The sequence below is a fragment of the Dendropsophus ebraccatus genome, chromosome 7 (assembly GCF_027789765.1).
Source record: "Dendropsophus ebraccatus isolate aDenEbr1 chromosome 7, aDenEbr1.pat, whole genome shotgun sequence".
NCBI classification, from domain to species: Eukaryota; Metazoa; Chordata; class Amphibia; order Anura; family Hylidae; genus Dendropsophus; species Dendropsophus ebraccatus.
The window spans coordinates 29,353,549-29,375,340 of NC_091460.1; the positions used below are offsets into that span (position 1 = coordinate 29,353,549).

A 21,792-nucleotide genomic window follows, 5' to 3' on the forward strand; every position below is an offset into this window, starting at 1 on the left:
CATGCACAAGGCATAAAGTGGTGGTACCATCGTAGCCAATAAAAGGGGGTTGCCATAATTGTTGATACCCCAAGACATCCACATTTTACCACTCTTAAGTACATATACAAGACACTTTGTAAAAATAAAGAAAAAAACTCCATATATTTTTAAAAAGGCAGAAGAATCTTCCGACCTGATGATCTTTTATTGATTTTGAAGTATTAGTAGAAGGCACTTACAATACAGAAAAGAAAAAAGAAAAAGAAAAATCAAAAAAAAGGCACCAGGTGTGCAAGATGTAAAGGACACGAAAACAATGTAAAAGACAGAGGAGCACCCTTCCCTCTTAACAATACAGTACATGAATTTGCTACAGACTCGTCATTTTTTTTCTTAGTTTTTCATTTAAATATTTAGAATTTTTCTTAAAAAGGATAAAAATGTTTCTACTTATAAACATTTAAAAAAAAAGATGGACGCACACTGGTAGTCATGGGCCGAGAGTCGGGGGTTGTAGAATGGAGACTCTCAGTTGTTGCATTGTAAGAAGTCTTGGTACATATCGGCTAAGTGAATCGCTTCCCTCTGGCCGGACAGCAGAGCACCGTGGGTTGTGGAATAATACTTTCTGTGAGTGGCCTCACCGGAGAACATCACCTGCATGGGCTAAAGAAGAGACTGGGATTAAAACTAGCCAAAAAGCAAAGGATATCATACATACAAATATCAATGGAACATGTAGAAGCCAGACTCTCCCAGCTCTCTGTTGGTGATGCTTAGTCATCATTAATGATGAGTGACAGTCAGCTGTTCAGCACTACACAGTCAACGGGGCCAGAAGAGACTTTGTTCAGTTCACTAGTGGTGGCAATGTGTAACTGCAGCTCAGCCCCCGTTCAAACCAGTGGTAGTTAAACTGCAGTAATCGGGCCCGACCACTACACAGTAAATGGAGTCAACTGCTTCACTATGTAAAGTGTGCACCGGTCAGTGATCTGTTTCACCTGTAAAACCCTTAGACATATTTTGGGCTTGATGGGCAATGTCCACTTGGTCCCACACCATGAGAAGGTCACAACATCTAAACAGATCATCTACAACCAAGTATCAAAAAGCCCCATTGCTTCTTACCGCAGTTTTGGAGCTCTCGGTATAAGGCAGTGGTTTCATGAGCTTCTCGACATCTGCTCCACTGGAGCCAACTTGAGTATAGGAATAAGATCCAAGGACGTAAGGGTTACTGCCCCAAGAGGACCTCAGGATACGCCGAGGTTTCGGAATGTTTGGATTCCCTAGTGAGAAGAAATACAAAAAGTTAATTCAGGTTAAGGCCGATACTCTGGCTATCTGCTCAACTCTCGTAAGGAAGTGTCCTATCCAAAAGCAAACTTGGGACAAACCAGAGCGTGTGGCTTCTGATTGGCGGTGGCTGCAAAAGTTGGATGAAGCCCTAGAGCAGGGATGGGGAACCTACGTCCCTCCAGCTGTTGCCAAACTACAATTCCCATCATGCCTGGGCAGCCGAAGCTTTAGCTTCGGCTGCCCAGGCATGATGGGAATTGTAGTTTGGCAACAGCTGGAGGGCCGTAGGTTCCCCATCCCTGCCCTAGAGTGTCCTGGAAAACAGATACGGCCTATGGCTGCATCAAACTTCTGCAGCCACCGTTAATCGAAAGCCACACACATTTGGATTTGTCCGAAGTTTGCTCAATTCTATTCCTTATATAATTCCACCATACTGCTCCCTCTGTTCTACCACTTGCCTCCATCACCTGTGACCCTTTGCGAACCAATTTCTCCAGTTTTTTTTTCCTCTCTGAAATGCTCAACATCAATCATCTTTGGATGAAGGAATCGGTGCAGCAAAGATCTATTATATATATTAATATTTTCCTTTATACCTGCAATTAACCCTTTAATATCCTGGTTATTTTACTTAATAGCTTCCTGACCTTCATCCAGGGACAGGATGGAATCTGACACTTAGTAAACACGACTAGCAGACATATTGTATTACAGGGGGAAACTCTGTTTTCGGACAGGGACACTGTGCCAAGTCCTGGATGTCCTCTAAAGTTGTTCTCAAGTAAAAACACATACATTGATTTTCTATACGGCTATAGAAATTTTAAGGGGATGTGTGCTTTGAACCCCTCTCAATAGGCAAAAGTAGATATTATTTCTTGGCGGAACAAATTTTACTGTTCTAAGCTCCATCCACATTTAAAATTAGAAACTGTGCACCATGGGAACCTATTAGAAATGCACACATATAAATAACTGTTCTCTAACATGCTTTTAAGTCTGGACATAGTCATTGTACAACAGTGTCATCTGTGCCAATGTAATGAAAGGAGTTCCTGTCATCTGTAATAACTGGTGACATTTTAAAAGTTACTGATCACACTGGGTGTCACTCCTGAGACTTGCTTGGATACCAAGATTTAGCTGGACAAGTCTCTCCCTGGCTGTCAATCAAACCTGACTTGTTTGTTTTATGTTCTGCCAGTTGGAGTGGCACACTCTTCCCTTGTGTATCTGCATTGTAGTGGTCTCAGGAGTAAGACCCGATGTGATCCGTCAAAAGTTACTCCAAACGACAGTAACACTTAAAGAGCATGTTATTGATTCAGTCACTGAGAGTCTACAGGGTGATGTCTTGAGAATTTGTCACAATAGAGTTCTAGAATGCTACACAACTAAATGCACCAAATGAGAGGTTTGGGCAGACTTGCCAAACTGTTCAGGTACTTCAAAGTTCTCCAATCCCGATTGCTTGGCATTGGACTCCCGGCATCTTGAGAAGTTGGATGTCAAACTAGGGAGGCCTAGAAAAACAGTCGCTGCAATAGGCTGTATCCATGTTTTCCTAACAGTCCTGGGGCTGCATCCAACTTTTCCAGATGACAAGGAGTCAAAAGCAGTGTGTTCGGAGAAAGTTGCCGAACCTAAACAGTTTGGCAAGTCTGCTCAAAACTAATCACAGGTCCTCAGATGCACGTGAGACAATTTGGAACACCTGGAAACATTCACACTTCATTCTTCTCCGTAGGAAAGCTTCAACATGCAATGTCTGTTCTATGTGGTGTCTCAAACATCTCCATGCCTATGCAGTCTTACGAATGCAAAATATGCAGTCAGAAGACCAACATGTGACACATGGACCCTACACAGCAACGTACAGGGTAGATACTCCTGGCACAGGATGCAGGTAAGTAGGTGGTAGGGCACCATATTGATGGGGAGCCTTGAAGGAAAGTTTCTATAGAAAGAAATAGAACATTTTGGCTTGTCACAAAACGTAAGAACCCAAGAGAAGAATACCAACCTGTGAATTTACGCAGCAGCTCGGTGCAGGTTTCGGCAACAGTCTCGTCATCATACTTTTCCATGATCAAGGCTTCTTCACCACAGATCCAACCGCTCAGTACATAACCGTACCTCTCCGGAGGGTAGAGCACATCAAAGCTACAGATCTTTTTGTACCACAGCTCCTCAGGATAGGTTAAGCTCTCAACTTCGGCATCATCTTCCCAAACAAACTGGATGCTGTTGCATTCAGGACTCCAGAAAGGTTCTACGAATTCCAAAAAGATCTTGTCGGTGGTGCTGATCCCTAGTTTCTCGATAGCCATAACTTTGTCTTCGGGAAGGCTAGGATGAAATAAAGTCTCATGGTATTTCTTAAGAACGCCCAGAGAAACCGTCACAATCACATGATCCGCAGGGATGAACTCGTAGTCTTCACACTCCACAAACACGGGATAACCTTTGTCTTCCATCTGGTCATTGTTGTGGTCAGCCATTCCTTCTATCTGCTTTCGGATGGACCTGTTCCAGTGGATGCACTTGACTGGCTTCCGCAGTTGGATGACAGATGGTGGGATGGAGGCAGACAGCAGCTCAACAATCTTAATGAAGCCGCAAGGGATTACGTGATGGGCACCGGGGATTTCGGTCCATTCCCCAAACTCACTGAGGGAGACTTCATCCATACTATGTGAACTACTCTCACAACTTTCCACCTACGAAAAGAAAAAGCAAATTCATATCCAAGTCCCATCATGCATTGCTTAAAGGGGGTAATCCAAGATTACAGGAACATAGTTGCCTTCTTCCAAAAACAACATCACTCTTCTCCTGAGGTTGTGAGTGGTATTACAATTTGGCTCCATTCACATCACTGCTGTTTCTGTAAGAAGTCAGCTATATTTTTTGTACTCCAGGATAAACACTTTAAGAGGAAGACTGACAAGATGCAATATGGGACAAGAACTGGGGAAACCGTGGTACTGTAGATATCTCAAAAGTGATCACAATGGGGATGTTCAGAATAAAGGGCTATTTACTGTACCTTTAAGTATTGCTGAATCATAGCCAGTTTCAGCCTCTTTGTGATTTCCGAGTCGTCAGGATCATCCTTGATGCGTTTCCGTACCACATCGCGGGTAAAAACACCAACGCTGTTTTTACTTTCTGCATTGACCGGTTTTCCATTCTGAAAGAACTCCTGAGTCAGGTTATAGACCTGGAGAAGACAAGACAGGCAACATTTAGTTACCATCTTGAGGCTTAGAGTAGACTAGGCCGGCTGGGAACAACCGTGCAAACAATACACCCAGTCACTGAATGGAACGTATCAAACTATCAGACTGTGGTCTCTTTTATAAAGTAAAATCAAGCAATTTGACTCAATTATCCAATATACAGCTTGATCCAGCTTTATCAAAGCTTTCACACATTCTAGCATTGGTCTGTTTCCCCCCTATTAGTCAAAATGGCTCAATTCGTTGGTGACTGCCCCATGTAGAGTATTTAGTCTAAGTAGTTTATTGTGCTCAAAGACTTTGACAGGCCAGGTTCCCCATCCCTGATCTAAAGACATGCAATATGTCGATGGCACCGTCTAGATTAGGGATTGGGAACCTTCAGCCCTCCAGCTGATACAACAGCTGGAGGGCCGGAGGGCCGAAGGTTCCCAATCACTAATCTAGATGGTGCCATCGACATATTGTATGGCTTTGACAGGCTAGATACTGTAGAATAGCTCAGGTCTAAAAATTCCCCAAACCAGACTGGCATTCCCATTTAGTCTTTTAAAAGTCGTTCCCATTTAAGATTTCTTCAAATATCTATCATGTGGTCAGTGTGATTTAGAGGGGAACTTCTTAAAGGCTATACTAGTTTACCTTCATTGTAACCTCTAATATGGTACCTAAAAGGGTTGTAATTTGACCATCAAGCTCCAACCTGTTCAAGTGGTTGTCCCTGTCCTCACCTTCTATTTCTACCCATGAACAACAGTAGACATGCACGGCAGGAAGGATAATTCACTTGTACATTACATATGTCAGAAATATTTTAACGTACTGGAAAATCTCAGTAAGGGGGGAGGGGCACACAGAATTGTCTAGAAAAGAAAGATACAAGATGAAGAATTTTCGTTTTGGGAGAAAAAAAAATTCTCATCATGGCTGGCGAGTTACGATCTCACCCCTGTACCCTCAGGGCCCGATCTGTTCATCCAACAGGAAAAAGTACATTAGCCGCACATCTCCGCAGAACCAACAAGTGTTCTCGTGTTCTCAGTGTCGGAAACCGGTTCACAGCGCTAAGTACATTGTATGCTCACCTCTGCAAGGTTATGCAAGTACGATGGAAAACGTTACACATCACAGGACGCATGTAGGCCTAATGCAAATGGAGTCAAAAACAAGTAGATTTTGGACATGGGTAGATGGGAATTGTAGTTTTGAAACAGCTGGAGGGCCGAAGGTTCCCCCATCCTTGTTCTTACATATACCTTCCATGGAAGGATACCATATATGCCTCCATATAGGCATAAGTCATTCAGCTGATTACATCTTTGAGAAAAGCTATATAATACAGAGGTATCCAATAAAAATATGGCACCTACTAAGCTTTGTCCTTTGTCCCTCTGGGTGGTATTACAACTCAACTTCACGTGCGGCAAACAAGCCATAAATATCAGAGAAGCCGTAATGACAATCCCCATAGAAGACACAGGAAGCTCCCGGTGTACACAGTCTCATTCACAGTAGCGTGTGCCGTGAATACCAATGGCCGGCCTGTGCCCGCATACTAATGGGGAATCAGCTCGTCCGCAGTCAGTCACTTTGTGATCTCCCATTAATCACAGGAATTTCATTAATAAAAATTAGGCCAGCCGCTGATCTTCAGTTCTCATTATGTTTTACTATTCCCTACAGATCCGGCAAAGCAGAAGCAGCCGGAGATCTGTAGATATCAGTGACAAGCTGGAAATTACCCAGCACATGGCGAGCGGCACAACCTGCGGGACATTGAGGAGTGGCATGGGTCAAACACCGAGTGTCCAGGGACGGAAATAAAGTACAGAGGCATTTCAGTTCTGTAAGTTTTACATACAAATACTATACAGAGTTAGAGAAGGAAAGCCAGAAGCCATACAAGGGTTCACCAGGATGGTTTTCCCTGAACTACGCCATCAATGTCTGTGCTAGATTGTCTTTTCTTTTTTAAGTTTATTGACAGATACCATCAGATCAATCATACATATTGGTTGTGGCTATGCTGGATACTCCAACATAAGATGCCCGTTCCCCATAAATCGTGACCTGCAGTACCAGGCACAACCACAACTGTATGTACGACACTATCAAAATTCAGCTCATAAAGGAGGCAGTGAGAAATTTAGTTTGGCAGTGTGCATCTCCAATAGCTTGGTTTGCATTTAAAAAGGGTATTTTCAATGGCATGTCCACCATAAGTGACTAATCCCAACCCTGGGACCCACACCACTCCCAAAATAGAGGGCTCCCATCTTGTTTGTGGTAACTGGAGGTGGTCACCTCGATTTTGGGCGAGATGCAGGTCAAGAAGGGGAATGTTCCTTTAACCATGTTACTTTTCTTAAAGCAAGTGTACTACAGGGCTTGCTGTAATTTTTTTTTTCTCTACTACCTGGTCAGCGCAAACATGTAGATCCTGGCTGTAGGTCCCATTTTCAAACCGCTGCCCGATTCCCACCATTTGTGCTGGTTTATTGCTGTGCAATTCAGCCTGCCCGGCGCAACAGTTCAGATATCTATCCTTCCCTTGGTGATGCAGCCATACTTCATACTGAAGTGGTTTGAAAAATTGACCGCGTCACCAGGATGTATATGCCAGCACCAACTTAGTATTAAAAAAAATAAAAAATAAAAATTTTACAGCAAGCTAAGTTGTACATTTGCTTTAAGGAAAAGGAAATTAAAAAAAAAAAAAAAAAAAAACACTTAAAGTTGCAATAACTGCACCAAGAAATAAGAGGGTGACTAACAACCGAACAGCAACCTGTGTCCTACAATATGGGGCCACTACAGAGGACATGTTAACCAGGAAAGGCTTTCCAATACTTCCTCTTACCAGATGGCTGTGTGTTACACATGGTATACCTAACACACACACACACACACACACACACGATTAATGGCAGGAGCAGGAAGCATTTACATTCTGGTCACAGCCTCGTGTGCATAGCCAGGAAATTGATTCTGCATAGACGATTAGGTCAGATTGGAAATACAGACACGTCCCAGCGGGACAGCTTCACCGCGCTCACTGACTGACTCTTACACAAAAGACAATATCAGATATCTTCATTGCCTCAGTGGATTGCGTTACCTGCATTTAACCAGTCTGGGGAGTAGAGGAGGCGGCAATGGTGCCAACCTGCCATCTTCTGAAGGATCCTTACTAAAGGTATTACTTCCATACAATGAGCCATTGCCAGCAATACTGTTAAGACTGGTTTATTAACAGATCCCTGTGTCTATAATCTCCATTGAAGGCCCAACCCGTCTGACCTGTACGGATCTCATTAATAGTGGTGACTAACCCCATCAGACTCTTTAAGGCCAATAATAAAATTAATTATATATATTATATATATATATATATATATATATATATATATATATATATATATATATATATATATATATATATATATATATATATATATATATATATATATATATATATATATAAATTTTATTTTTTATTTATTTATTTTTTGGCTATAATATAAACAGAAGGTGCAGCAGCAACCCACATGTGCAGGGGCTCACCGTATATACTCCTCCCAGCGTACACACGGTAAACACCTGCTCTGTAGATATTAAAAAATGAGGATCTTAGCAAACTATTTGATCAAACAGAGTGTACCATGTCGCCAACGTTAAGGAGTCCTCAAGACATGGTCCCTACTCTAGCAATGGCCTCTTCTGGGCTGAATAAGCCTACAACTGGGCAGATAGGAGCCAAATGATCTCTTTTATAGCACCCTTGGGACATGCAGGCCAACAGGAGGTAGCCACCCCCCCCCACATTCAACAGAAAAAAAAAAAAAGAAAAAAAATTGGCCGCACATCTATGACTATTCACACTGCTGGTTGCACGCTGCTCGTGGCTTAAGTACAGACAAAAAAAACAGAAGGTGAAGCAGCAACCCACAGGTGCAAGGGCTTACTGTATATAATCCTCCCAGCGTACACACGGCAAACGGTGTTGCTGTCGCACCTTCTGATTTTTTTTTTGTCTGTACTTAAGCCACGAGCAGTGTGCAACCTGCAGTGTGAATAGAGTCATAGATGAGAATTTTTTCTTTTTTTCTGTTGAATGTGTGTGTGTGTGTGTGGGGGGGGGGGGGGTGCTACCTCCTGTTGGCTTGCACTCCACCCATGTCCCAAGGCTGCTATAAAAGAGATCATTTGGCTCCTTTCTGCCCAGTTGTAGGCTTATTCAGCCCAGGAGAGGCCATTGCTAGAGTGAAAATGCTAGAGTAGGGTCCATGTCTCGAGGACGCATTAACATTGGCGACATGGTACACTCTGTTTGATCAAATAGTTTGCCAAGATCCTACAGAGCAGGTGTTTGCCGTGTGTACGCTGTGAGGAGTATATACGGTAAGCCCTTGCACCTGTGGGTTGCTGTTGCACCTTCTGTTTGTTTTTTTTGTCTGTACTTAAGCCACGAGCAGCGTGCAACCTGCAGTGTTAATAGAGTCATAGATGTGCGGCCAATTTTTTCTTTCTATATAATATATTAGCCCCAGCATTCTCATCATAATATATATTATATTATGATGAGAATGCTGGGGCTAAGGGAAATTATATGTAAATGGGTAAGTAACTGGTTGAGCGATAGGAAACAGGGAGGTCATTGATGGAACATACTGGTCACAGTTACTATAATTGGGTTACTAGTGTGGTACCGCGGGGTCAGTGTTGGCTCCACTTTTTAATATGTTTATTAATGACCTTGTAGAAGGGGCTACAAGAATCTTATTTTTTTTCAGACCACACTAAGCTGGGTAAAGTCATCACCACAGAAAAGGATAATATATTAGAGGGATTTGGAGAAGCTGGAGGCTTGGGCAGATAAATGGCAAATGAAGTTTAAAGCGGATAAATCTATTGTTATGCACTTGGGCCATAAAAATAAGTACAGTTAAGTGCTGAATAATAAAACACTGGGTACCACTGCTTCCGAGAGAGACCTGGGGGTATTGGTGGACAGTAAACTCAACTTTAGTGATCAGTGCCAGGGAACAGCTGCCAAGGCTAATAATGGGATGCATCAAATAAAAAATAAAAAAAAAAGCTGAAATACTTAAAAGGTGAGAATGTAGATTTGCCGATTTATAAATCACTAGTCAGACCACATATGGAATACGGTGTACAGTTTTGGGCATCAATATATAAGGACACAGCTTAACTAGAGCGGGTGCAGAGGAGGGCAACAAAGGTCATAAAGGCAATGAGTGGGTTACAGTACCAAGAGTGTAGAAAAATAAATTCACAGTATTTATAGAGACTCAGCCAAGACAAATATTTGCCACCATTACCATTTACTGAATCCTGACATGAAGTCTCCCACTACTCAGTCATATTAAACCCATTCCATGCAATGTTAGAAGAACACATCTTACAAGGTCAGACAGACACCTAGGAGACTGAAGGGCCTGGACGTGGAGACGTTCATTCTCATTCATATGACAACTATCTGCAGATGCATCAACGATGACAAACACGTTGTGACATCTCTTAATAGAAAGAACAAGGCGCCACATAGTCGCTATGGAGATATCAGGACATTATGACAGTATTGTGAAGGCGACACGTCCGTTCTATAGGGGCTGTGATCAATGATCATCAAGTCAAGTATGAAATGGCTACAAACCTGAACCTATATATTGTGGTATTTAAAAATTGTTCACCTTGTTGTGTCCTATCATTGTTTTTCATAGAGGAAGAGGTGATGAAAGCAAAAGCACAGGTTTTCCGATTTAATTGTAGAGACTCATACTTTCTAGTATACAATGCATGACCGGCCACAAGAAGTCAACTTACTCATATGCACCATATGGCAGACTTCTTATGACTAGGTGTCCCACTACCATGTTTCTTATGGTCCGTTTGGTGTTTGAGTGAGCTAGTATTACTGATGCTTACCTACTGTAGGGTTGTAGGGTCAGCATCCTTATATCCTGAAGTATGAAGAAGACCCGAAGTAGCCAACACACCCCTTTCTGAAGGACTTCATCTTTAAGTCCATTGGATCCAGAGGCCACAAAGTGAAGGACTGCAAAATCCCTAGCCTTCACAAGGACCTTGTAGCTCCTAATGGTAGCTGCATGTGCTTTAGGGCAGGACCAGTACTTGTGTCTGCCGTATCACATCTCTATTCAGACCTACATCCTGTCATAGGAAACTGCAGCTCAACTGTAATGAGTAGTACAACTCTAAGCAAGTCATACACTGGCCATGTCAATAGTTTTGATCAGTCAGGTTCTCTTCGCCAAGATCCCCAACGATCTCTAGCCAGAAGCAGCATTTAACTCATTGCAGGCATCAAGGCTCCCTAGATATGGACTAAGCTATTAAATAGACCAGGACAGATATGGTCATGGATGGTGAAACTGGAGATTACTCTCTCACCTGGTTATAAACATCACTGAATTCTTCAACCACATCTTTTGGGATCCTCTGTCCATTGCTGGTGAGGTAGTGAGCCACTCCGTTCTTGGAGTAAAGACTGATGCGACCAACACTTCTCTCCCCATCTGTGGTTTCCTCCAGTAGGCCATTGTCTTCTGCTAGATGATAAATGGGATTGCCATTTGAGCCGTGGATCCAGGTGGCTCCCAGTTCAAATGTAGCGTGTTCTAAGGAGAACCAAGAAAGAGTAACTAACCAAGTCACGAGAACAAGGGAAAACTATGAAGATACATTTTTCCTCTGGATTTCAAAGATCTGTCAAGGAGCCAAGATTTCTCTATGATCTCTAACAAAGAAGCCCAAATGGCCAGTGGAGTTTAGCATTTTTTGCTCTTTATGTAGTAAGTTGCAGAATATCAAGTTTGCCTAATCTGGTACCTAATGAATGTCAGGTTCCAGTCCTGAAGGCCCATGCTCAAAGGGGCCCTAGTCAAAAGTTTGGTAAGAGGCTTAGGGCCCTATTCCACTGGACGATTATCGTTCAGATTATCGTTAAATCGTTCGAATCTAAACGATAATCGTTCGGTTGAAATGCAGTTAACGATTAACGACCGAACGAGAAATCGTTGATCGCTTTATAAGACCTGGACCTATTTTTATCGTTGCTCGTTCGCAAATCGTTCGCGTTGAATAAGACATCGTTCGGTCGTTCGCAATAGATACGAATGCAATAGCGAATAAATAGCGAAGAAAAAACGATCGCAATTACGATCATAAGTAACGATTATCGTTCAATGGAAATGAGTGAACGTTTTCAGGTCTTTCGCAATAGTGGTCGTTTGCGATCGTTAATCGTTAATGATATGCAAACGATAATCGTCCAGTGGAATAGGGCCCTTACTCTAGTTATGCCTCAAGCTGTACTCTTAGCCAAGTGCTTCTACGCCTACGCTATCAGTGGCGGTCTCAGCACCAAGACTTCCACGGGTCAAAACGTTCGCTTTGATATCAACCATGGCAGCTATTGGTGAATTGCATTGGGTTCTCTACATTATGGCAGGGATTTATATATTTCTTTTAAAAACGCTATATTTTTCTTCTCTACCTGGGGCTGTCAATCATCAGAAGATGAAATGGAACTCACCTTTACTTTGCAGTGATGAAAGGTGAACTATCCAAGGTACAATCCATTAAAATGTAATGGACACTCACCAAGTTTCAAACTTTGAACTCTGCCTCCAACTCGATCAGATGCCTCAAGGATCGTAACATCCGAGAATCCTTTCTCGAGGAGAAATTTTGCAGCAGAGAGGCCTGCAAGGCCCGCCCCGATAATCAGTATTCGCGGCTGTCGGGTTCTCCGTGGGCCACTACTAAGAGGATCATCAGTGCTGTCTGAAGATATGTCACAACTTTGCATGCCGTCCAAGCTCTCCTTTTAGTTGACCTGGTGAAGAACATATAGAAAAATTTACATTTATCCAAGTACTGAAAATCCTTAAGAATGACTGACTAGACCAGGGGTAGAGAAGCTTGGCTCTATGGCTGTTGGCAAAACTACAACTCCCATTGTGCCTGGACAGCCAAAGCTAAAGCTTTGGCTATCCAGGCATGATGGGAGTTGTAGTTCTGCAACAGCCAGAGAGCCAAGGTTCCATACCCCTGGACTAGACAGTCTAATAAATGGATAACCAGATATCTGCATGGGGAAAATTAAAGGGTAACGCCAACATGAAAATTTTTTGGATCATTAAAGTCTAGGTTAGGGATGAGGAACCTTTGGCCTTTCAGCTATGGCCAACAACTATGGACTGTCTAAGGTTGGTATCACACACAGCATTTTCTGGAATAAAACACTTTTTTTTAAAACACACATGAATATGAACAATTTTCTGTGTAGATTTAACGCTCCAAAATATTCTAGTAACAATTGCTCAAAATGTTCCCTTTTCGTCCCTCAAAAGGGGGGAGAAAAAAAAGCAGCCTGCTTGCCAAAGAACATCAGCCTCGGTGACAGGAGGAAGAAAACAGTACGCACCAAGTGTTTCAGAGAAGGGAAACAAATTAATTTTGTTGTGAAAAGATCCATCCGGCCCGTTCTTAGAGACACAGAGGAGGGGTCTGGGCTTTTATCCCGCGCTTACAAATAACCGTGCTTAGAAACCATGGCCGCGTCTACACAATCCTGGCACGACTCCCACCGAGGAGGAAGCAACCGGAGACTCTGCTGGAATCCTTGTGATATAGACGCCTCGATGGCATCGCATTATCGGGGCACAGGAGCAGAAGACGAAAAAACAAGAAGCTTTTTACCACGTCTGAGAACAGTCTGTGCCACCGTACACCTACGCCAGGAGAGGCCTTACTAAATTGCCATCAATTACTCTGTCGGGAACAAAGTGACTTTTTTCAGTCACTTAACTCTGCGTTTACAATCTCTCACCCCCCCACCCGTTACCTCAGAGACTATGAAAACAGTGAAAGGGAGAAAACATTTGGGTTAAAGGCCCCTTAGTATTTTGTCCCCATGACAACACTTCCTGTCCCTGGGCTTTAATAAGCTCAGTGTTATCATAATGAATGAAACGCATAGCAACTGAATAGAAGCCATCTTGACTGGTTGCTATGACAACACAGAGCTATAGTAGGGCACCAGCACATGATTGAAAGTTGCCAATACAACGGTGTACGTTGCCAAACATGGACCACCAGTATGGACGTGTCTATATCTACATGTGGACACCTGATTTTAGACAGTCCAGCACCATATGTTTCTGTACGATAAATCTAATACACTGTGTATATAATCATAATGTGAACAGGAACACCAATTGTTAGTACTATTTCTGGCAGCCATATTTTACTTATCCTATATAACCTATAAAGGCTTACAGAAACAGCGCCACCCCTGTCTTCAGATTGCGTGTGGTATTGCAGCTCTTTTGCCAAGCTGCAACACTACGCACAGCCTGTAGACATTGGTTATGAACATCCCTTTTAAGCCAAAGCTTCTGGAGCTACAAACCAGGATACGAGCAGTTAACAGCACCAACCTGAGTCAGGAAATTATAACATCACAATGCTGAGAAGTTACCTCCAAACCAAACAATCCGGGATGACGCACTCTCTGAATAATACATACATCACTTCCAGGGATGAACGCTGCACGTCATACAGGAGGCAAAGATTATGGCTCCATTGAGAAATCATATCTACGACCCGCAGTGAACCGGTTCTCCTTCCCTGCCTGAGTAATTGCACATACTATTTATGGCATTGTGTTTGTGAACCAGGAAGATCAGGATGAACACACAGATTCCTAGTGAAGTGTAAACAGAGTATACAGGACCCCTTTCCTATCTCTCCTTCAAACAATGGATTGACACATGGTTGTCACCTATAATTTTTCTATCTAGGATATTATATACTAGTTCCGTAAAAAAGGGGTTGGTATACAGATGTCAGTGGGGTGGTATACACCCCAAATAAGATTCTACGTTGAGGATAAAATATACCTGACCCTCTATTTTTTATTTCAACATAAACCATTGAAAACAGAAGAATTGGGTATTGAAAACAGTTACTTCCTTTCAGAAACAGCACCTCTCTTGTCCTCGGTTTCTCATTGGTAATTCTGCTCTGTTCCATTGAAGTGAACGGAGCTGTGACAACATGCACAACCAGAGTACAGGCGTGGCGCTGATTTTGGAACTAGCGCTTTCCTAATCCTGGATAACCCTATTAAGATTAAAAAAAAAAAAAAAAAAAAAAAAAGCTGCCGCCATGTGTGCCTCTCCCTGCAAGCTATATGACCCCTTAAAGGGCGTTATCCCAAGGTTAAAAAAAATTGCCACCTATCTACAGTATAGGGTTTTTTTTTGTTTTGTTTTGGCAGCAAATAACGTGTCCTGCTGCTTCTCTCACTCAGGGGACAAATGACATCTGATGGGGTACCAGCGTCGGACGTTCAGCTAGTTATTCTCCATCCTGTGGTAACGTTTGATACCCCTTTAAGAGCCATTGGAGAGTGAAAAATTCAAAAAGGAGCCCTGTTCACTACTATGGGGCTCGACAGCAATGGCGATTGCCTGTATTCTCACGATCAGTGGGGCCTCTAATAACCATCACACGTACACATTGACAAATAGAGACCCCTGCGATACCAAACATCCTATGGGAGCAGGAATTACCAGTAGGTGCTCCATTGTCGTCAGAGGGTTCATAGATGTTTGTCCCGATGACAATGTGGCACGACGTCAACATCTACAATAACTATAAGTTACCAGTCATTTGCCAACAAGGCTGGCAATACAGAAGCAACCTTTAACAGGGAGTGATCATAGATGTGTAGTACAGACCTGCCCAAAAGCCGCTCCCAGGACCTTTACGAGCATAATGTAAGACTTGTAAGGTATAGACAAAAACACCGGAGCTTTCCATATAAAGTCCCTATAAGAGGCAAACAATTAAGTTACATAATCTCTGCATGGAGCAGCACTGAGCGGAGTTTCAACTCTAGTCCCCGAGCCCCTCCCCCCCTTTTACATCAACTGGTGTCAGAAAGTTATATAGGATTTAGAATTTACCACTATTAAAAAAAAAAAAAAATCTCAAGTCTTCCCATACTTATTAGCTGCTATATGTCCTGAAGGAAGTGTTTTATTTTTAGTCTGACCAAGACAGGAACTGTCCAGAGCAGGAGAGGTTTTCTATGGGGATTTATATAAAACAGAGACAGAGTTCCTGTCTCGGCCAGAGATGTCAGCAGAGAGCACTGCGCCAGACGGAAAATAAAACATTTCCTGCATGACATACAGCAGCTAATAAGTATGGGAAGAATAGAAGTAAATTACAAATCTATATAACTTTCTAACGCCTGTTGATTTGAAAGAAAAAGATTTTCGCTAGATATACTGAAACATCACCTGTTCGGGTACTCGACGACTGGGGTTGAGAAACATTGGGACAGAGGATGCCGAGCACTAATAGATAGGGACACTACATGTCTAAGGGTCCTTTTAGACTAAGATTTTTAACGATAAACGAGAGCTACCTGAATTACACTGAATGATTATAGAGAACGAATGAGGAATTACACCGAACGAACAATGATTTTAGGTTCAGCTCAAAAGATGAAACCAACGATTTTCCAACTGTTGCCTGCATTCACATGAAACAATTGTTTAAATTCTAACAATACAAGAATACTCAGCTCCACCCCCCCCTTACCTGATCACTGTTGGCGCATGTAATAGTGCCAGCAGCGAATGGGAAACAGGGAGCAAGCAAGCGCTGACCTGACAGGTAGGTGCTCGCTTGCTCCTGCTGATCACCCTGTGTAATAGGGGCTTTCGTCACCTTCTCTGCCTTTGTCTAAATGGCAGACAAGTGGTTCTCTGGTGGCCCTCTGTCCATGTCAGGAACTGTCCAGAGCAGTAGAGGTTTTCTATAGAGCAGTGCTTCCCAACCTTTTCCACCTCGGGGCACACCTTGGAAAAAAAAAAATTTCCTCGCGGCACCCCTACTAAATAATGTTCTACAAAATAAGAAAACATCTTCTTTGATCTGAGGAGTCACTTTCCCTTTTCCTCTCCATCCTCCATGATGATTTCTTTCAGCTACTTTTCATCTCATCAGAACCTGCGAGACAAACAATTTAGGCTCCGCACATTTCTAGCAACTTCCTTCCCCTTCTCCCTCCTGTCGGCTCCCAAAGTAACTGCGCTGTTTGGTGTTATGTGCAGTAAAACGACTAGGAATATGGGATGCCCCCTGTATGTAGGATCCCCTGCTGTGCCCCCTGTATGTAGGATTCACTGCTGTGCCCCCATGAAACTAATAATGCCCCAGATGTGCCCCCATAAACTAATAATGCCCCCAGAGGTGCCCCCATGAACTAATAATGCCCCCAGAGGTGCCCCCATATACTAATAATGCCCCCAGAGGTGCCCCCATATACTAATAATGCCCCCAGAGGTGCCCCCATATATTAATAATGCCCCCGAGGTGCCCCCCATGAACTAATAATGCCCCCTGCTCTGCCCCTTAAAAAAAAAAAAACATCCTACTCACCTAATCCGCGCTGTGGCTGCAGGCAGCAGCTCTTCCTCCTCCTCTTCTGGCTCTATCTTGCGAGCCGTGGGGACGGGACTTCTGGCAGGCGTGATGAGGTCGGAGGCCTCCGTCCCGGCCTCCCATAGGCTGCTGGCATGAAGTGCCGGCGGCCTATGGGAGTGAATATAAGAGCAGGATGCCGACACTTCCTGCTCCTATATTCCGCTTACTTTAATGTTCCGCCCGCTCATAGTGCGGGCGGAACATGAAAGTGATCCGTGCATCCCGAGAAAAGAGACAGCGCTTATTTCCCACCTGGATCCCGCGGCACCCCTGGCGGGTTCTCCCGGCACACCAGTGTGCCGCAGCACCCCGGTTGGGAAACGCTGCTATAGACAACCTCTACTGCTCTGGACAGTTCCTGACATGGATAAGTTGGGAAAACTGGAGACTTTAAATAGAAGTAAATTAAATCTAGAACTTTCTGACACCAGTTGGATTGAAAGAAGATCCTGTGGACCGGTCATTAAAGTGTCACTTCAGAAAACTTTTGACATGTCTTCTCCCGGCTCTAACTCCCGATCAGTATGGGTCTGAACACTTAAACCCAGACCGATCAAAACTGAATTGTGACCACAAAACCCCTTTAAAAAAGGTGTACTCCGAGCTGGGGGGCTTTTTTGCCCATGTCCGGGGAGGAGGTGGATGAGGACAATGAAGCCCCCTTACCTCCCCGGTTCCAGCGCCTGTCCCGGATCGTGCCGCTCCAGTCAGTGCTGCCCGGTCGCTTCCTGGTCACTGACACTGGCTTAAGACGTGATGTTTCAAGTCCTCTCAGCGGCTCAGCCAGACAGTGGCAGGATGCAACCCCTGCCACAGGCTGGCTGAGCAGACTTGAATCATCATGTCTCAAGCCCCTGCAGAGACCAGGAAGCAGCCAGGCAGTGCGGACCGGAGCGGCGCGATACGGGATACGGTGCTGGAACCGGGGAGGTAAGGGGGACTCATTGCCCTCATCCACCTCCTCCCCCACCATATGCAAAAAAGCCCCCCAGCCCGGAGTACCCCTTTAAGAAAGGAAGGAGCGCGACAGCCCACCTACGGTACTGTGCACACCCTTATAAAAGTTCCATATACTCTGGGCCTCATGTATCCATGACTTGGTTGAATGCCACATTTCTGTTTCCAATGCAATTTTAAGTTAGTTGAATGGGTTCACATACAATCACATAGACTTTCCCTACTACATGGAAAAGATACAAGATAGGACACGAGGAAGAAACTTTTCTTCTGCGCTTGTTTCCGGCTCAGATAGTAAATAGCGAATCATACACGTGGCCGGGAAAGCTTCTGGACAGGGTGTAATAATCACATCCAGGCCCTAGTTCATATTGCATAGAATGACATAACGTGTACTATGTAATCTTACAGTACTCCCTCCTCCCCCGCCCTTTCCTTCTACACAAACAGGGACATTTCTAGGAAGGGTCACACAGGGACAATACGCCACGTACTGTACTTTAACTGGAAAAAAAAAAAATGACCGTGTAGCACTGGTGTCGTCACATCCCAACAATAGTCATGGAATAAGCTTATAAACGTAACACCGAAATCATCCCCAATATACTTCTATAGTCCTCTGAATTAAGAGCTTACAAGTGGGGGAGACACAGAAGGACAAGATATAGTATGCAGTCAGCACCATGTCACCAACTGGTCAGGACAAGTAGCATTGGCACATTCCCATTATACCAGCACTTTAGTTTCTGGTGGAGGAACCACTCTACAGAAGCGTTACCAGTTACACTAGAGCACATGTTGCACTTTACTCCACTCCAAATCATAGGTAAAGTCGGGCGCAGGTCTTCACCTGTGATTTAGAGTGGATTGAAGTGCAACAGTTTGTTCCCGTTGAGTACTTCATAGGAGAGGCTGTGGTCCGATCCCTACATTATATATGGGCTGTGGAGAGTTGTGCCTTATCTTTGCACAACCGTCAAAGGCGAGCGTTCCCATCACGATTTGGGTACCCGCCACGCTTTCTGAGGAGTCTGCACCATTGGAGCCCTGTCTTTCTTTTTGTTTCCTACACTAGAGCACATGGCAGGGCCAAATGGGTTTGGGGTTACCCATGACTATCATATCTTATACTTGCCCAAGCAGGGGATAGAAAAGGACCCCATACTAGACATCCCCATTATACCAGCCTATAGATGGAACGTACAGACAAGAGCCTGAGCTCTTGAAAGTCCAATCGTTCGTGGCGTAAGGTGGACATTCTACCTCCCGTATTAAGTCTTGGTTACAATTAACTGGTACCTTTGAAAGTACAACTTAGATATTAATAGATAATCTGCCCTTAGAACAGTAAGCAGGGGCACTGGGGTATTAGGATGACTTATAATGCATTTGAAACAGCACCCCTAGTGGCCAGGGCTAGCAACACTACTGACTTCTTCTAGGCTTCAGGTTAATTTAGCTCTTAACTGGAATCAATGGTTATTGCACCACATATGAAATTCTTCCCCAATCGCAGGGATCACCATCGCCAAGCATAGTGGGGGAGACCTGCAGCCCTCCAGCAGTTACAAAAATTACCAGGCATGAGGGTATTCAGACATTACAGCTTCAGATATATGGATGCCAGCAGGTGACGGACCCTAATACACAAAGTCAGCACAAGGCATCTAGAAAGGCTCTTTTATGTTCCATAGAGTCAGTTCTGCACAACTGCTGGGAACTCATCCTCCCCTTTGTGGTCAGATTCTTATTCTCCTATCTGACCAGATAAGACCGGTTACTCCAAAAATACTTTACTAAACCACAAAAATACAGATTACTCAACATGACACTATGCAAAAGAATAAAGTTGCACGACAGTAGGTTCTCGTGCTCCATTTACATTCTGAACAAATTCTAAATCGAGGAGAATCGCATTCAGGCACATAGCTGGTATACTGTATACAGGCTGCAGGGTACACAAGTCAAGTGTGTGATCAGCCGCTATGTGACCGCACAGATGTTGTGTGAACACTGGATTTAAAGGGGTTTCATGGCAGTAGATGGCGAGATTAGCGGATCAGGCGACAGAATCAGAATTACGGATGGGGTAACCCTGCTGTGTCCAAAAGAATAAAATCAAAGAGACAGAGAAAGAAGCTATAAGAGCTATAGAGGACATAGTGGTGCGAGTTACACAAGTCAAAGAAAATGAGGTCACAGGAATCAGAAAGAAAGAAATCCTTCTGTAGGGGAAAAAAAAAAAAAAAAGCATAAAAGGGGCAACAAAAGATGGACGGGGTGCCCCCTCCCCTCAATACACCAACCCCTTGTCTTCCAGTAATGGACCTGGTCTCCCCCTCCCCTACCTGTTACTGTTTACAAGACGCAGCTGAGATCCAGCCCCCCGTGTTATAATAATTCTTTATATAGCGCCAAACTATACCATAGTGCTTTATATTCTGGGGGCCCAGATACACACCAGGTAATGTGGATGTGTGTATGGGGGAAGGGTACACAGGTCCATACTAGTGCAGGTTATCTGACCGATCATGACATTCACTCCTGGGGGGCTGCAGACCATATAATGGGGAGAGAGGCATCATGTGTACAGCAGGGAGGATACATTAGTGTTGTGTCATAAAATATATCAGGGAAGAGGGACACACATCTACCGCAATGTATACAGTGTATCCAACACACAACACAGGAGGGGGGTGAGTGTTTACTGCAACATCCAGTCTTCTCCCTGTATACAGCCCAGGCACCTGGCACACACGGGGTTACACCCACAGCCCATGCACACGCAGGTTTACACACACACACACAAGCAGGAACCTGCAGCACACAGGTTTACACATGCAGCCCAGGCACACGCAGGTTTACACACACACACACACACACACACACATATACATACACACAACAGAGAACCTGGCACACACAGGGTTACACACAACCTAGGCACCTGGCACACACAGGGTTACATACACACAGCCCAAGCACACGCAGGTTTACACACACACACACACACACACACACACAAGGAACTCTAGCACATACATAGGACAGGGACCTGGAACACACAGGGTTACACAAAGCATAGGCACCAGGCACACACAATGAATCCTAGCAAACACAGGACACAATGGATCCTGACATACAGTGTTACACACATAGGATCACACACAGCCCAGGCACCTGGCACACACAGGGTTACATACAATGGCTCCTGTTACACAGAGTGGCTCCTGTCACACACACAGGGTTACACACTCAGGCTCCTGACACACACAGGGTTACACACTCAGGCTCCTGACACACACAGGGTTACACACTCAGGCACAGGCAGTGTTGCACACACACAGGGCTGCAGTCAGGCTGTGTACCTTCCTCCTCTGCTCCTGGCTGCCTCTCTCCTGGTGCTGCAGTCTCTTTGTCCTGCTCAGTGCTCAGCAGTCAGGCACTATCACTGCATGGAGCAGCTCAGCCTCTGTTTATCAGCTGCAAGACCCTCCCCCTGACTCAGGAAACTGCCTCCTCCTCCTCATGCGCAATACTCACCCTCCCCTCATATATAATACATGCATCCTCCTCCTCCTCCCTTCTTATATATAGTATAATACAGTGCTTCTCAAACTGTGGGGCGCCCCCTAGCTGTTGGTGAGGCCTAGCTAGGGAGCTAGTTTTAAGAAAAGTAACTATAACCTGCACAGTCCTTTTGCTGTTTGCAAAAATCTCCATTTTAGCAACATTATTAATGTATTTAGTACTT

The 21,792-nt window shown here is 44.1% G+C and overlaps 1 protein-coding gene and 1 long non-coding RNA gene across 2 annotated transcripts in view; one reads left to right on the forward strand and one right to left on the reverse strand.

Moving 5' to 3' along the window:
• LOC138797274 (uncharacterized) overlaps positions 1-21,792 on the forward strand; it is an 82,810-nt gene that overhangs the window by 17,632 nt on the left and 43,386 nt on the right. The window lies entirely within an intron of this gene.
• Positions 145-21,507, reverse strand: SMOX (spermine oxidase). The gene is made up of 7 exons (XM_069977199.1): positions 21,407-21,507; positions 12,177-12,411; positions 10,965-11,191; positions 4,337-4,510; positions 3,311-4,007; positions 1,114-1,274; positions 145-648 (listed from the first exon to the last, which is right to left on the reverse strand). The coding sequence occupies exons 2-7, from the start codon at positions 12,382-12,384 to the stop codon at positions 511-513; spliced, it is 1,605 nt and encodes a 534-aa protein (XP_069833300.1). The 5' UTR covers positions 12,385-12,411; positions 21,407-21,507; the 3' UTR covers positions 145-510.